At 35.7% G+C, this 18,431-nt stretch overlaps 1 protein-coding gene across 1 annotated transcript in view; it reads left to right on the top strand.

Moving 5' to 3' along the window:
- Nucleotides 1-18,431, top strand: part of UBXN7 (UBX domain protein 7) — a 52,892-nt gene that overhangs the window by 27,257 nt on the left and 7,204 nt on the right. Inside the window, exons 4-8 of the mRNA XM_065942245.1 lie at nt 4,080-4,145; nt 5,668-5,780; nt 14,345-14,491; nt 15,914-16,004; nt 16,649-16,776. Of these exons, the coding sequence (XP_065798317.1) occupies nt 4,080-4,145; nt 5,668-5,780; nt 14,345-14,491; nt 15,914-16,004; nt 16,649-16,776 (545 nt within the window). The remainder of the gene's footprint in view (nt 1-4,079; nt 4,146-5,667; nt 5,781-14,344; nt 14,492-15,913; nt 16,005-16,648; nt 16,777-18,431) is intronic.

Raw genomic sequence — 18,431 nt, 5'->3', positions numbered from 1 at the left:
GGTCAGGTGGTCTGGTATTCCCGTCTCTTTCAGAATTTTCCACAGTTCATTGTGATCCACACAGTCAAAGGCTTTTGCATAGTCGATAAAGCAGAAATAGATGTTTTTCTGGAACTGTCTTGCTTTTTCGATGATCTAGCAGACATTGGCAGTTTGATCTCTGGTTCCTCTGCCTTTTCTAAAACATACTTGAACATCTGGAAGTTCACAGTTCATGTATTGCTGAAGCCTGGCTTGGAGAGTTTTGGTTTTTTTTTTTGGCTTGGAGAATTTTAAGCATCACTTTACTAGTGTGTGAGATGAGTGCAATTGTGCGGTAGTTTGAGCATTCTCTGGGATTGCCTTTCTTTGGGATTGAAATGAAAACTGACCTTTTCCAGTTCTGTGGCCACTGCTAAGTTTTCCAAATTTGATGGCATATTGAGTGCAGCACTTTCACAACATCATCTTTCAGGATTTGAAATAGCTCTACTGGAATTACATCACCTCCACTAGCTTTGTTTGTAGTGATGCTACCTAAGGCCCACTTGACTTCACATTCTAGGATGTCTGGCTCCAGGTGAGTGATCACACTATGAAGATTATCTGGGTCGTAAAGGTCTTTTTTGTACAGTTCTTCTGTGTAGTCTTGCCACCTCTTCTTAGTATCTCCTGCTTCTGTTAGATCCATACCATTTCTGTCCTTCATTGAGCCCATCTTTGCATGAAATGTTCCCTTGGTATCTCTAATTTTCTTGAAGAGATCTCTAGTCTTTCCCATTCTGTTTTTTTCCTCTATTTTTTTGCACTGATCGCTGAGGAAGGCTTTCTTATATCTCTTTGTTGTTTGGAACTCTGCATTCAAATGGATATAGTTTTCCTTTTCTCCTTTGCTTTTCGCTTCCCTTCTTTTCACATCTTCCAATAATAATAATCTTCTAATGAGATTAGTGGTGACATTAACAGCTAGTTATTTTTTTTAATATTGTATAATGAAGTGGTCAATATTTGGAATGTTTTGCATAACTCAGTGAACAGATATTTTCAAACCACCAAAGCACACTGTTATAAAATTGTGCATAGGTGAAAGATTTGTTCAGATCAATATGTATTTGTATATGCAATATATATTAGATATCTGCTGCCGTTTAACAAATTGTTTCAAAGTTTGACTTCCTGAAACAACAAATGTTTGTTATATCATCATTTCTGTGTGTTAGGAATCCAGGTGTGGCTTAGTCGGGTCCCTCTGTTTATGGTCTCTCAAAGGTATAATCAAGGTGTCAGCCAGGGCTACAGGCATCCCAAAGCAAGACTAGAGGAAGAGTCTAAATTCTCTTATGTGGCTGGTGGTTGACTAGAGACATCATCAGTTCCTTACCACAGAGCAAATGAGAGAGCCAGAGAGGACAGCTCAGGATGGAAGCCACCATCTTTTTGTAACCTAATTATTGGAAGTGACATTCTGTCACCTCTGCCTCATTCTGTTGATCCTGCCCATACTCGAGATGTTCATGCACAGGTCATGAGATAGGGAGAATTGGGTGCTGTCACAGAGCCTGCCTACCACGTAGACTAGATTTCAATGGAGCAGAGTATGAAAAGTTCATTGATGATATTTTAGATTCCATGTTGCTACCAACCTTTTAAGAAATTACCACTGATTAAGTTTGGTGTAGCAGCCAAGGAAAATGTTTACAGTTACCTTAAAACTGTTAAAATAGTCTTCCCTTTTACAACTACATGTCTGTGTGAAATTAAATTTTATTTTTCTTCATATACTTGAATTAAAAGAATAGCAGCAGATTGAATGCAGAAGCAGATCTAAAAATTCAGGTGTCTTCTCTTATACCAGTTATTAACAGAGATTTGTGAAAATGTGAAACGGTGCTACTCTTCTCAGAAAATTTTGTTTTCTCTGTTTCTCCCCTATTCTGACTGTGAAGCTCCGAGTGAATCTCTTTTAGCTCTTTGCAGCTCAGTGACCAGTACTCTTACTTTGTGGTTAGTAGAGTAAGAATAAAGAGGACTGATGTTTACTTTTAGCATATGGTTTGGAAGAGTCTGGAAACCATGTATGAAGAGGCAGGCAGCAGTAATAATGGTCCTGAAGCTAGAGGTGTAGTGGCTTGAGGAGAGGTTCTTTCTTAGACTTAGGGTAAATAAGGGGGAAACAAATGGGAATAGGTCATGAGTCCAAGAAATATGAGGGTAGTTGGAAAGCTAGTAATAAGGACCTGCGATGAACCTCCAGGACGTTGAGAAGGGCTAAATTGGAGGCAGGGTGGGGGGAGTGAATATGTATGTGTGTAAAGAACGTAGAATATTGATTGGCCTGCCATTGGTAGTTTAAAAATAGAAAAAAAGCTACCTTTTATATATTATGTACTACCTCTCCAATAATAATATGCTTTCTTAAGCAGCTGTTCAATGTCTTACCCTAAGATAATTCCTAATTGTTATGGTTAACAATTGGTTAAAGCTTCCTTAATTGTTATGGTTAAATGGTACTTAATAATGAGTTTTAAGAAAGCATTGAGAAATTATTACTGCTAGAAACATACATATTTAAGATAGGAACTCTCAAATAAAAATAGTTCCAAGATTGAAGAGAATATTTCTTGCTGCTTCTGTACAAAGGGAGGGAGAGAGAAATAAGGCAATATTTAAATTTTATAAGTTTAATAAAATTTAAAATAAACTTGTGTAATTTGATAATATAAAGCAATTTATATGTAAAATTCAAGTTAAATTTGAAATTCAATGCAAAGTTAACATATAGAAGCCTCTCATTTTTATCAAATTCCTTTTCCTAGAGATAATATTGTGATTCTTCAATGTAAATACTGATATGCTTAAGTGCATAAATGATATGTGCTAAATCGCTTCAGTTGTGTCTGACTCTTTGCAGCTCCGTGGGCTGTAGCCCACCAGGCTCCTCTGTCCATGGGATTCTCCAGGCAAGAATCCTGGAGTGGGTTGCCTTGCCTTTCTCCAGGGGAATTTTCCAAATGATATACTGACAGATAATGCTTTAAACAAATAAGAAATTTTTTAACATGTGGTCCTGCATTTTTTTGTTATTTTTTGTTTTGCTTTTTACTCAGTAGTTCTTAGATTTAAAGAATTACCCTATGTAGTGGAAAATGCAGGCTATTGCGAAGGATGCTTTGAAAATGGGATTGGGGGACTTTTATAGTTTCTATCTAATCTTACTATCTAATCATCATTTCTTATGGAATATCGTTCTAGTTACATGCTTTCTGGGCTTGCCATAAGCCAACTTAATAACTGTCACCCATATTGAAAGAATCATTAAATGTCCTGATTTAATGTATATAAAGACCTGGTAATTAAAAAAAAATTATTGTATATTATAGTTGATTTACAGTAGTGTGTTAGTTTTAGGTGTACAATAAAGTGATATAGTTATACATAATATACATGTATCTGTCCTTTTTCAGATTCTTTTCCCATTTAAGACCTGGTAAATTTTTAGGTTTAAGAACATACAGGAAGATAACATTTTGGTGATTGCTTTTGAAACTTTATCTGTACAATACTTAAGGATTGGGTAATAGACACTATTCAGCAGTGTCAGAAGACATTGGTTCTGTTTATTTCTCTCTAATTATAGGAAAAATTTATACTCTAAAATCGTTTTTTTGGTGTTCATAATTCTACATGTGTGCAAAAGTAGTTCTTAAATATTATGATTTAAAATTTACTCAAGTATTGCGCTGAAGGGTAGGCAGATTTTTTAGGATAACCTGAATTTGATAGTTGAAGCATATGTAAGATTCATCTCCACGTGGAATTATCCTCACAATCTTTCTTCCTGTTGTTTTACACAAGTTTGGCCAAGTCTTGACTGGACCTTAGTTTTCTTTTTTATATAACAAAATGTTGGTCTGAAGATGGTTACATTAATTATATATGAATGACTTGAAGGTTTTAAAAATATTTTATTTTTTGGAAGAGGACACTATTATCAATCTGAGTGTCTTGAAATAAGAAATTCTTATAGATAAAGACATTTTAGAATTGTTACAAAATTAATGTTTAAGCTTTTGTGTCAATTCTGTTTTTTTCTCCTAAAGCTCCTAAAAGACGACGGCCTGCACGTTCAATATTTGATGGTTTCCGGGATTTTCAAACTGAAACTAGTAGGTATCTATGGATCAGTTTATCATCTTCTTTTCTCTTCCTCCTTCTCTCTGCCTCCATTCTTGTCTTTCTCTCTCTCCCTGTCTCCCGCAGATAAAACCACAAAGTGGAAAAGCAGCCATACACTTCCCTTCAGGTCAAGATCCTGGTTTATTTGATATAATTTTTTTCTTAAAAAGAAAAAAATGATTACTATTAGGCCTAATAACTTTGAGGATTCATCTTACTTAAAAAAGTAAATTATTAATTCAGTCTGTGATTGTTATTAACTCCCCCTTGCTGCTGCTGCTGCCGCTAACTTGCTTCACTCGTGTCCGACTCTGTGCGACCCCAGAGACGGCAGCCCACCAGGCTCCTCTGTCCCTGGGATTCTCCAGGCAAGAATACTGGAGTGGGTTGCCATTTCCTTCTCCAATGCATGAAAGTGAAAAGTGAAAGTGAAGTCGCTCAGTCATGTCTGACTCTTCGAAACCCCATGGACTGTAGACTACTGGGCCCCTCCGTCCATGGGATTTTCCAGGCAAGAGTACTGGAGTGGGTTACCATGCCCTTCTCCACCCATTGAGCTGAATTATTCTAAATTCTAACCTACTTGATCATAGAAGAGTAAGAGAGGTGGATATATTAGAAATCTGATAATGTACAAACTTAATCCATTTCTGAATGAGCACTTAAATGCTGACTATAATAAAATAAAAACTGATTTTCCTCAGGAACCTGATATATGTCAACTAAAGGAATGACTACAATGAAAATGATTATTGTAGGGATTGAAAAATAGAAGAAAAAGGCATATTACCCCATGCAGCCATTATTAACATTTTGGCTACAGCTGTTTGAAATAGGTTTATGTCTTTCTGTGGAATAAATTAGAACGAGAATCTTGACCATCTACTTTTAGTGGATTTAGTACTGATTTAGTAATGGAATCCTAAAGAAAAGGACAGATGTGTTTAGAGAAAATGTGAGGAACTTTTGGACCATGTTTGATTTTGTAATGATTTATAAGTGAGTTCACTGAGGCTCAGATAGATCTTACAACTTGAGAGAGTGGAATCCAGACTGACTTAAGTCATCCAGGGAATCCTGTGCCCTTCCAGGAGTAGATGACACCAGCAGTCATTGTCTCTCACTGACAGAATCTTTCAAGATTGGGAATGTTGCTAGAAACAACTGGAATGTAGCTAGATAAATTAGGATGACTTCTAGAACTAGATAAATGGAGATGAAAGTTTTCTTGTATGCTCAAGTTCATTTTGCGTACGTGAAGGAGATATTTTGAATAGTGACTCTTAGATAATGTTTGCCTTTATCCCTACCTTTAGATAGAGAGAACTAAGTCTTAAGACTTTCTCCCCAACTTACTTTGTGATTTTTTTCAGAGTCAGCCTTAGATCTTTGCATTTGCATTTGAGATCAAGCACATTGTTCATTAGTTCTTGCAGTTGATACATTTTTTTGATTGGGAGATTTCATGACTTTTATGGCTAATTGAAACTTTCTTATCCTCCTGTGTTGCAGTTCGGCAAGAACAGGAATTAAGAAATGGAGGAGCGATAGATAAGAAACTAACTACCCTTGCAGATCTTTTCCGGCCGCCCATTGATTTGATGCATAAAGGCAGTTTTGAAACAGTAAGTTGTTGGAGATTCTAAACCCAACCTGTGAATCATTTTGCAGTTTTTAGTGGCATTTTCTAAGAGCAAAAAATAGTTTTCAACATACAGAGGAATTGGCATCTTAATGAGATATCTAGAAAGTTACATTGATTTATATTTCTGCCACCAGTATATGACATTACCTAATAAAATCACTTTATTGTATAGCATCATTTTAGAATCTGCCATTTTTATTATTTTTTTTAAATCTTTTAAAGTTTATATGTCTTTGACTACTACTGAGAATAGTCTCTCTGTGTATTTTGCCCATTTGTGAATTGTTTATAGTTACCTTTTACTCATTTTTATGAGGATGCAAGTGTGTTTGAAAAGAGTTTCTCTGTAGTTGCAAAATATGTTCTTCAGTTCTTGGTTTTAATTTAGCTGAAACCAAAGGAAAACCTTCTGGAGGAGGTTTATTTGATTGTCTGCTAAATTATAAGCTCAAAGAGAGCAGGGGAACCATGTTTCTTTTTTGGGGGAGGTGGAAAGTAGGGAGCAGTTGGTTAAGTATCATGCCCATGTGTAGGTAGCTAGTAAAAGGAAATAAAATAATTTGAACTCAGGGATGAGCATGAGCTTCTTACTGTTCATGTTTTTATGAGATTTAAAAGTGAATGCACACAGATAAAGCATAAAAAATAGCACCTGACACTTAGGATTTAGTAAATATTAGCTATCAAGTGGAGTTATTTGCTTTTTTCATTGTATTTAAATAAGTAAATGCAATAATTTAGAAAAATATAAAATCAAACTAGTAAATGATAAAAATAAAATCATGAACAACTTCACCATTAGGAGATAAATTGCTTTTGAACTTTTTGTATGTTCTTTCCTTTCACATGCTCTATTTATATAGCTTTTTATTTTTTATTTATTTTTTTATTTTTTTATTTATTTTTATTAGTTGGAGGCTAATTATTACAATATTGTAGTGGTTTTTGTCATACATTGACATGAATCAGCCATGGAGTTACAGCCATCCCAATCTCCCCTCCCACCTCCCTCTCCACCTGATTCCTCTGGGTCTTCCATGTGCACTAGGCCCGAGCACTTGTCTCATACATCCAACCTGGGCTGGTGATCTGTTTCACCCTAGATAATATACATGTTTCGATGCTGTTCTCTCGAAACATCCCACCCTCGCCTCGTCCCACAGAGACCAAAATTCTGTTCTGTACATCTGTGTCTCTTTTTCTGTTTTGCATATAGGGTTATCATTACCATCTTTCTAAATTCCATATATATGTGTTAGTATGCTGTAATGGTCTTTATCTTTCTGGCTTACTTCACTCTGTATAATGGGCTCCAGTTTCATCCATCTCATTAGAACTGATTCAAATGAATTCTTTTTAATGGCTGAGTAATATTCCATGGTGTATATGTACCATAGCTTCCTTATCCATTTGTCTGCATGTTTCTTTTTATTTTGGTAATCCTTTGGATTCAGTCTTTAGCATTTAATAGGAACATGATATTTGTTAAATGATTGAGTTTAGTTGGGATTTTAAATATTCTTCTGTTGGTATTCAAACAGATTGATTTTGTGTGTTGACTGGCATGTTAATGCTCTGTTGAATCAGAAGAGCATTTCTGTAGCTGTATGTCACTTAAATTTCAGGTAAGCCTATTAGGATAAAGTAGGGCAAGCACTTAACTACAAAAATGACATTTAGTTCAGTTCAGTCGCCCAGTCGTGTCCGACTCTTTGCGACCCCATGAATCGCAGAACGCCAGGCCTCCCTGTCCATCACCAGTTCCCGGAGTTTACTCAAACTCATGTCTATAGAGTCGGTGATGCCATCCAGACATCTCATCCTCTGTTGTCCCCTTCTCTTTCTGCCCCCAATCCCTCCCAGCATCAGGGTCTTTTCCAATGAGTCAACTCTTCACATCAGGTGGCCAAAGTATTGGAGTTTCAATTCAGCATCAGTCCTTCCAATGAGCACCCAGGACTGATCTCCTTTAGGATGGACTGGCTGGACCTCCTTGCAGTCCAACGGACTCTCAAGAGTCTTCTCCAACACCACAGTTCAAAACCATCAATTTTTCAGTGCTCAGCTTTCTTCACGGTCCAACTCTCACATCTATACATGACCACTGGAAAAACCATAGCCTTGACTAGACGGACCTTTGTTGGCAAAGTAATGTCTCTGCTTTTTAATATGCTATCTAGGTTGGTCATAACTTTCCTTCCAAGGGCTAAGCGTCTTTTAATTTCATGGCTGCAGTCACCATCCACAGTGATTTTGGAGCCCCAAAAAATAAAGTCTGACACTGCTTCCACTGTTTCCCCATCTATTTCCCATGAAGTGATGGGACCGGATGCCATGATCTTAGTTTTCTGAATGTTGAGCTTTAAGCCAACTCTTTTACTCTCCTCTTTCACTTTCATCAAGAGGCTTTTTAGTTCTTCTTCACTTTCTTCCATAAGAGTGGTGTCATCTGCATATCTGATGTTATTGATATTTCTCCCAGCAATCTTGACTCCAGCTTGTGCTTCTTCTAGCCCAGCGTTTCTCATGATGTACTCTGCATATAAGTTAAATAAGCAGGGTAACAATATATAGCCTTGACATACTCCTTTTCCTATTTGGAACCAGTCTGTTGTTCCATGTCCAGTTCTAACTGTTGCTTCCTGACCTGCATATAGGTTTCTCAAGAGGCAGGTCAGGTGGTCTGGTATTCCCATCTCTTTCAGAATTTTCCACAGTTTATTGTGATTCACACAGTCAAAGGCTTTTGCATAGTCAATAAAGCAGAAATAGATCTTTTTCCAGAACTCTCTTGCTTTTTTGATGATCCAGTGATGTTGGCAGTTTGATCTCTGGTTCCTCTGCCTTTTCTAAAACATGCTTGAACATCTGGAAGTTCACGGTTCACGTATTGCTGAAGCCTGGCTTGGAGAATTTTGAGCCTCACTTTACTAGTATGTGAGATGAGTGCAATTGTGTGGTAGTTTGAGCATTTTTTGGGATTGCCTTTCTTTGGGATAGGAATGAAAACTGACCTTTTCCAGTTCTGTGGCTGAGTTTTCCAAATTTGCTGCCATATTGAGTGTAGCACTTTCACAGCATCATCTTTCAGGATTTGAAATAGCTCAACTGGAATTCCATCACCTCCACTAGCTTTGTTCGTAATGATGCTTTCTTAGGCCCACTTGACTTTTCATTCCAGGGTGTCTGGCTCTAGGTGAGTGATCACACCATGAAGATTATCTGGGTCGTGAAGATCTTTTTTGTATAGTTCTTCTGTGTATTCTTGCCACCTCTTCTTAATATCTTCCGCTTCTGTTAGGTCCATACCATTTCTGTCCTTCATTGAGCCCATCTTTGCATGAAATGTTCCCTTGGTATCTCTAATTTTCTTGAAGAGATCTCTAGTCTTTCCCATTCTGTTGTTTTCCTCTGTTTCTTTGCATTGAGCACTGAGGAAGACTTTCTTATCTCTCCTTTCTATTCTTTGGAACTCTGCATTCAAATGGGAATATCTCTGCTTTTCTCCTTTGCTTTTTGCTTCTCTTCATTTCACAGCTATTTGTAAGGTCTCCTCAGACAACCATTTTGCCTTTTGGCATTTCTTTTCCATGGGGATGGTCTTGATCCCTGTCTCCTGTACAGTGATACGAACCTCCGTCCATAGTTCATCAGGCACTCTGTCTCTGAGATCTAGTCCCTTAAATCTATTTCTCACTTCCACTGTATAGTCATAAGGGATTTGATTTAGGTCATACCTGAATGGTCTAGTGGTTTTTTTCCACTTTCTTCAATTTCAATCTGAATTTGGCAATAAGAGGTTCATGATCTGAGCCACAGCAGCTCCCAGTCTTGTTTTTGCTGACTGTATAGAGCTTCTCCATCTTTGGCTGCAAAGAATATAATCAGTCTGATTTCGGTGTTGACCATCTGGTGATGTCCATGTGTAGAGTCTTCTCTTCTGTTGTTGGAAGAGGGTGTTTGCTATGACTAGTGTGTTCTCTTGGCAAAACTCTTATTAGCCTTTGCCCTGCTTCATTCCATACTCCAAGGCCAAATTTGCCTGTTACTCCAGGTGTTTCTTGACTTCCTACTTTTGCATTCCAGTCCATCCCAACTAGTAACACTGAAGAAGCAGAAGGTTGAAGACGTATAAGACCTTTTAGAACTAACACCCCCCCAAAAAAAATGACATTAGTAGTTACATATTTGGAAGTGAATTATGATTGTGTTTTTAAAAACATTTTTTCCTTTAACATAACACTTATACTAGCCTAAGTGAAATATTTAGGTTAAGAAATTTAATTATAAGCTTATTCTTTCTGCATTCTTTAATTTTCTGAATTGTAAAACCTGAAAGTGTTTGGTTGCATGTAACAAAATCCAAATAATGGAGGTTTGACCAGATGTGTTTCTTTTTGTTGTGTAAATAAAGTTCAGGGAGACTGATGTCAATTTATCAGCTCAAAAATGTCAGGTTAGATGTCTCCTCACTTCCTTCGCTCGTGATCTTTAACATGACAACTGCGTATCCTTTCTAATAACCGTTGACAGAGAATAACATAATATGTAAGAAAAAAAGGATCTGAGTTTGTTTTGATGTGCTGTCTATTTTCATTAGCTTCTGTGTTGCTCAGGGGCTTAGTGAAGTAACTCTGAATTTGACTTAATTTGGACACTTTGGACTTACAAAAAACAGTTAGTCTACTGTTATATCACCTTTTATTCTTTGTATTTTTGTGGCCTGTGTTGTTTTCTGCAATGTATTTTTTCATTGATAATACTCAAATTTATCATTTACAGCTCTTTAAATGATATAAATAAATATTCCCAGAAAAAGTAGGCATTTCATTATGACTAATGATATATCCATTAGTTTTATAAAAATTAGGGAAGGAATATGCAAAATTAAGTCGCTGAAACTTAAGAGAGATGAATCTTAAAAATTAAAAGAATAATGAGGTCGCAGAGAGTCAGACACGACTAAGCTGCTTTCACTTTCACTTTCTTTGGTTGCTCAGGCAGGACCCATAGGTTTGGATTAGATGCAGATCTGAGCTACAGTTTTACAAATTTAGAAACTAGACTTTGTTGTCCTTCGTGTGACTAGAGGGAGACCGTGTTCAAGGGTTCTGGTTCATGCCTGTGAAGTTCGTTCAGTATTTAACGAGGCCTCCTGCTGGAAGGCCTTGTTCTAGGGGATGGGGATTGTACTTATCGGAATAAAGATTTAACTCCTTGTGAGAGAGACCAGGAATGAAACAATAGCTTAAACAAGATAGGGGACCATGCTTTTAGGATGGTTCTAGTCTATGAAGTTATTAGGAATGCAGCTTTTCCTGTCCTATTCTGCTGTTCTTTAGGCCTTGCTTGCCCTTGTCTACATGATTCAAGGTGACTAACCCCCATGTTTGCTTTTCAGTTAGCATGAAGGAGGGAAGTGACTGAGAAGGGTACTACACCTTTTCCATTTAAAGGAACAACTTAGAAGTCACACACATCCCTTCTCATATTCCATTGATCAGAACTTAGCAATGTGGTTACACCTAGTTGCAAAGGATACTAGGAAATTAAGATGCTTAGCTGAAAGTTGGAGATTCTGTTACTAAGGTGAAGGGAAAAATGGGTATTTGTTACCTGTAAGCAGTTTCTGCTACAGGAAGGTAGTGGTATACACAAAGTCCTTTGACATCAAAAAATTTATAATCTAGAGGGAGAAGCAGACTAAACAAAAACCAAATACAATACCTATATAACATATTTAATGTATATATATATATATATATATGTTTTATGTATGTTTGACACACAGAAATTTCAGGTTACAGTATGCTGGGAGAAAGTATAAAATAATATAAGGGAAGAAGAGAGAGGACTCTTTTGTTTGGGGGCAAAGTGACAGAATGTAAACCATAGAAGGATCTTAGGGAAGAGTAGAAAAACAGTTAAGTGTAAAGATACTAATGTTGGAAAGAGTTCAGGCGTATTTTTGGTACAGCCAAGGAAATTCATGTAGCTGGAGCTGAGTGAGCAAGGCACTTAGGGTGAGTTATCTGACCTGGGCAAGGAAACATTTCTTAGGTTTTCCTCTTTCCCTCTTAGCATGTAAGTTTCTTCTTTCCCCATTAGCATGAATACAGGGATTTTGTTCTATTTACTGTTCTGAGTCCGTGGTGCCTAGAAGGGTATCTGGCACACAATTGCCATCCATAAATTACGTAGTGACATAATCTAGAGTATATTGTACAGAAAGGATCAGAACAATTTCCATAAAATATTTCTTATTTTCATAACAAATGCATGTTTATTTGTAAAATTGCCATTCAGTTGGACATCCAGTTGGTTCTTCTAAGAGTATTTTAATTTTCAAAGTAGTTGCTATAAATGCAAATAAAAATATTTTAATTAAAATGTAAAGAACTGACTCAGTAACAAAATACATAAGATAAAGTTTTTCTAAATAAACTTTATACACAGCTTATATTTTTATTCAAATTAGGCAAAAATTAGAGAAAAATTAAAAACCAACAAGGAGGGACTTGTTAAGACTGCACTGCCAGTGTAGATGTGGGTGTGATCCCTGCTTGATCCCATATGCCGTGAGGCACAGCCAAAACAAAGCAACAAGGAAAAATAATAGTAGTTTCCATTTCCATAAGAAAGTACAGTGCATATTTTAGTATATTTCCTTTTCAACTTTATGCATATATATTTATTGAAATAGATTCATTTTTCCTCTGTATCCTCTTTACATACTTTTACAACAGTGTAAGAGGGTTCCCTTTTTTATACACCCTCGCCAGCATTTGTTTTTTGTAGATTTTTTTATTGATGGCCATCCTTACTGGTGTGAGGTGATACCTCATTGTAGTTTTAATTTTGATTTGCACTAAAAGTAATTTCTTAACATCTTTCAGTTTCTTTTGCTTGTATAAGGTTTCTCCCATTGTAAGCTTTTTTTGGTTTGGTAACTGCTATAACTCCAGTATCTATAGCTGTACCTGAAACATGGTAGGTACTCAAATATCTATTGAATGAATGAATCTGAATGAATGAAAGCATGACCGTGAATAGATGAATTTTTAAAAACAGTAGCAGATAGCTCTTATTGTTTTTGAACTCTGCATTTTTTTTATTTTTCAGTGTTACACAGGGTTTTTTTTGTTTTTGTGTTTTTTGGTTTTTTTGGTCAGTGTTGCAGTTAAGGCAGACTTAGTAAATTTACCTTATAGGGATGTATACTATTTAGTCTGTCCCTCTAGAATGTTTTTTCTTTTTTCTCAAATACTTTTCTTCGGTTAAAGCAGTATAATTACTTACCACCCAATTTTTTAAATCCATGTGCTTGCTATAGGAAAGGGATTAAGTGGAATACTATTACTTCCTAGAAGCAAGGAGTTAATTAGATTTTGTATACTTAAAAATAAGTTTTTGGCTAGTTAATTGTAGCTTTCTGGCTCATTATAAGGCTACTTCCTTTTAGAACTTTGATTTTCACCTTTGGAATCAGTAATGAATATTATAAAATTATTTTCTCTGGGAGATTTGTATAGAAAAGTAGAATAACAATTTTCGTAAGATTGTGTAAACCTGCTTATTAAACAGAACATATTCTTAGTCTTACATTTTCCAATACCTCCAAAATGATATATGTTCTTTAGATATTATTAATCTGAGTTTTAGCTGATTCTTAAGATTTTCCCATGTCACGCTGATTTGGGAAAAAAATATATTGTTCCAGGACAAAATCATTTAAAAGCTGTGACTTCCATTTTATTGTTTCTATAAGAGGGTTTGAGGTAGCTTTTGCTCATTTGGCTTTTCTGCCATCCTTTTCCAGTTCAGTAATATTTCTTAGATCATTGTGGTGATAAGGCAGTGTAAGGGGGAAAAAAAAGAAGTACACACTCAAAATTGATAACTTGTGCTGTAAATTGGGGAGTCTTTTGGAGATCATTCTGAAACATTGTTTCATTTGTAGTTTCAGTTTTTAAATACACGCCTAGGAAAACAACCCAGAGAGAAAAAATCCTCAGCAACTTACACTGAAGATTTAGGGTGAATCTATAAAATGCCATGTGCCTAATAATTAAGATGAATATGATATTTGGAAATGTGTGTAAAATGATGTTGAAAAAATAACATAATACACACGTACTGGTTACAGTTATTAAAAAGAAGAGGTATATTTTTGGATAGGGATTAGTAGAGACAGCATAATAGAATTGTGCCCTTGTTTATGGAATCTTTTCCAGGGAAAGAGGTTTACATGTTTACCAGTGCAATAAAAATCCAGCCACTCTAATAAAAATGGATAAAAGGAAAATAATTCATTTAAATGTGAAAAATGCTTGCAAATGAACTGTATAGTTATACATATCTATATACATGTATATATAAGCAAAAAATGTAATTAGTGTTTATACACAGAAAACTCTAGGCGTCATACTTGAGGGAAAAAAGTTAGCATTTATATGGAAAGAGGATAGCTTCTGAATTCTGAAACATATCTGTTACCAAGTAGAAACTGTTTCTAATAATTGTTATGTAACTTTATTCTTACAGGCCAAAGAGTGTGGCCAGATGCAAAATAAGTGGCTGATGATAAACATTCAAAATGTACAAGACTTTGCATGCCAGTGCCTCAACCGTGACGTATGGAGCAATGAAGCTGTGAAGAATATTATCCGGGAACATTTCATTTTCTGGCAGGTGGGGAGAGTTAATCAAACATTTTATAGCATTTTACTTTGGTAGTATGGGGTGTCTAGGAGGAGGAAGCAGGTTATAAGCTGAAAAAAAATAACTGAATTAAATTATGACATGAAAAAATAAAGCCACCCGTAATGTCTAAGATAGTAAAGACAAAAGAAAATTAGGGCATCAGTGAAGAGAAGGAGGAAAAAACAGAACCAAGCCAAAAAAAAAAAAGAGCCAAGCCATATAACCATATAGTACGCATACTTCAGAAGAATTTTAACATCATTTTTTAAGCATCTTGATAAGAGTGTATAGCTGTACTGTTTAACAGAAATGTAATATGATTAAAATTTTATTGTAGCCACGTTTTTAAAAGTCAAAAGAAACAGGTGATTGATTCTAATGTATTTTAAAAATCAGTATCTGTAATATAAATCTAATGTTAAAATATTTATTGAGGTGTTTGGGTTGTGTTTTTTTTTTTGGTATTTTTAGGGGGGGTGTTAAGCTTTCAGGATCTGGTATATATTTTACATTTACAATATAGCTGTTAGGATTAGTCACATTTCAAATGCTTCAGTAGCACATGTCCTGGTGGCTACTATAATTGATTGTGTAGATGTAGAAGATTTGAAGGAATTGAGAAACCTTTGTTTAGTATGTTGATTTTAGCTTGAGTTTGGTACTCTTTTAACTGTATGTCCTTAAATTTGTAACTTAGTCTTTCTGGCTCTGGTTTCTTTTTATATAAATTACCATGCTAACAGTAGGTGATCTTGCTCCAATTTTTTATATTATGAAAAATTATAAAGGAAAATTATAGGGAAAAACTCCCATAGTCCAGTGGTTAGGACTCTGAGACTTCCACTGGGGACACGGGTTCAATCTCTGGTCAGGGAACTAAGATCCTACATGCTGTGCAATGCAGAAAAAAAAAAAAAAAAAATTATAAAAAATAAAAACTTCTGAATTAATTTTTGCCCCATTCTAAGATGTTAGTAATTTGCCAGTTCGTTCTTTACAGGCCCCTGAATTCAGTAATTTTTTTTCTGAACGGTAACCTTTTATTCAACAACTATTGATTGAGCATCTGTTTGCCTAGCAGTATGCTGGGCACTTGAGTTGATAATCTTAACATATTGTGATTTATTAAGATGTTTGTAGTTGAGAGTCAGAAGTGACATAGGTGGACAGATGACTTGAAAAGGAAAAACTGGGTACAGGAGGAAGGATGGATTGCTGTATTTATGTGTCAGAAGTGACTCTGAAGGCAGGAGGTGAAGAGTTCACATTAGGTGACCTTCATTTTCTCTGTAGGCAGTGAGAGCCTAACATGCCGAAGGTGCTTTGGGAGAATTAATAGCTGTTGGTATATAACAAGGTACTTTTGTAAGAGGCTGATTTTTTTTTTAATATGTATCAATGACTTAACAGGTCTATCACGACAGTGAGGAAGGTCAGAGATACATACAGTTTTATAAGCTAGGGGATTTCCCCTATGTTTCCATCTTGGATCCACGGACAGGTAAGGTGTATTTCAGCTTACGGCCTTTAACCTATCATGTATCTTTCAATTATCTAAATAATCTGTAATTTTATCTTGGGTCCAGTTTCAAGATTGTCTGTAGTAATGTATATGAAAGGTTCTTGTTCATATGCCTCAGAATTACTTAAAAATCTATTGATGTGTGTATTAAGGGAGTTTGTTAGGAAACAACTTTGGGAGATGGTAGTATTTTAAATTTGCTGTTCTGTTCTTTCAAAGAATAACAGTTTATCTTATCATTTTTAAGGATCCCCTTAGGTCATTTATTTAAGATTGTTCAGATACCCGTAGTCCCACTAGAGAAGCAGAGGGTAGAGCTAGTTTCATTATTAACTGATTGAGTTTTGTGTATGTATTGCTTTGTCTGAATCTGTTTTTCTAAATAGCAATAAATTATACCAGCAGATAAAGTAGTTGTTCTGTCATGATGGCTGGGAATCTCTTAAGTTGGTTATAATTAATGTATCTTCTAGATTATGAAGACACTGCAACTTAAGTAGTGATGGGTGGGGATATGTTCCCAGTAAATTTTAATTGTGTGTATGCCGAAAGTAATACTTAGTAAGAATTCAGAAAGAATGTTGGTTTTATTATATTTCTATATCCTGGTTTTTAATCTTTAGGTCAGAAGCTTGTAGAGTGGCACCAGTTAGATGTATCTTCTTTCTTGGACCAAGTAACAGGATTTCTGGGTGAACATGGACAATTGGATGGACTTTCTAGCAGTCCCCCCAAAAAATGTGCCCGTTCAGTAAGTATGACTGAGAAGTGGTGATGGACAATTAAATGTAATTGTATAGAAGTGCCTTGTGTAAAATGTTTGAGGTTAAGATGGTAAAGATAATAATGTAAGTGGCAGACAGTAAAAATATGTGGCTGTACAACATCTTACATTTTGATAGTTTCCCACATAAGGGTTCTTTCTTATCAGTGAAATTGCAAGATTCATATTTCCAGTCTCACTTGCTGCCAGGGTCGGGCATGGGACCTAAGGCCTGGATTTAGAAGTGAACAATGTGAATGTGTAACAGTGAGCAGGAGGGCTCATCTGTGAGCCCAGTAACAGAGAAACCCACTTTTTGAAAGGCAGTACTGTTTGGACTTTTGGAATCCAGGTCTAAGCAGCAGCAGAAATGGTATTTTTTTGCTAGAACATCTCTCATGGTGTAGTTGGGCATTATTTCTGATTACATAGCTTTAGGCCCTAGCTCTCAGGCCCACCTAAAGATTATTTCTATATTTAATTCTATAATATGCTATTACTAGGCAGACCTACTTGATAATTGATAGCAAAATTAGTTTTAAATAAGAGACCTTCAAAGTTGTGGGAATCTTTTATTGATTATGGGAACTATTTGGGTTTGATGGCAGTGAGGATGAAATTAATTATAGAGGATCTGACTTTAGTAGTCCAGTACCATGCGGTAATGAAAGTTCCTATTTCATTATTACTGAAAATAAAGTGCACATTTAAGGAGAGGCTATGAGTACTTGCCAAGGGTTTGTATAGAATTCATTTTTCCACTTCCATTACTCATGAATTTTACTTAAGTAGAATTCTTTTTTAAGACATTAAAAAATCCAGGAAGTTTCTATGATTTCCCTGAGAAAATTTTCTCATCTTTTGCAATCATAGGCTGAAATTGTCAAAATCCAGAGCCTGAGCTTTCAAGTTGCTGAATTACAACATAAATTTGGTTTAATATTTCACCAGATGTCTTATAAAAGTTAAGGAACTTGGTAGGGAAAAGAGGGGGGCCATAAAATTGGACAATTACATAGGGCTTATTTGGGTGACTAGTACCTCAGACCCCACTTCTGAACTAAATAATTCTCTGACTTAACAAATTCTAATCAACTCTGTACAAGAGAAACTGCAACACATAATAGCTTAAACAAGGAAGACATCTTTTCTTAATAAGAAGTTCAGAGGGAAGCAGTCTAGGACTTGACTGCTGTGGATGTCATCAAGGAACCAGGTTCCTTCTCTTTTTTTTCCCCCAACTTCCATCCTTAGTTTTGACCTTTATCCTCATGGTTATGGTATAGATGCTGTGCTCCCAGTATCACAGTCTAATGGACAAGGAGAAAAGAGGTGATATCTTTATTACAAAGATAAACAGCCACAGATAAAGAATTCTGCTTATTTTAACTGGACACAGTTGCTTGTACAAGCACAGTTGAGGTATCTTTTAATAAGCAAAGATCCTAATTATGTCTATAAAAGGAAGCATGCCAAAAAATTCCATTTACCAGTTTCCCTTGCAGCTAAAAAAAAATTGGAGCTAAAGCATCACTTACAGAGAAAGTAAATAACTGAATGCCTGTATTTAAAAAGAAAGCATCAAATTAATGACTTAAGTTTCCATCTTAAATGAAATGAAAAAGGACCCACACAGAAAAAAT

This window comes from Muntiacus reevesi, chromosome 8 (assembly GCF_963930625.1).
Source record: "Muntiacus reevesi chromosome 8, mMunRee1.1, whole genome shotgun sequence".
Classification (NCBI taxonomy): Eukaryota; Metazoa; Chordata; class Mammalia; order Artiodactyla; family Cervidae; genus Muntiacus; species Muntiacus reevesi.
Note: the sequence above shows the minus strand (reverse complement) of the source record. Positions and strands in the feature narration are given on the sequence as shown.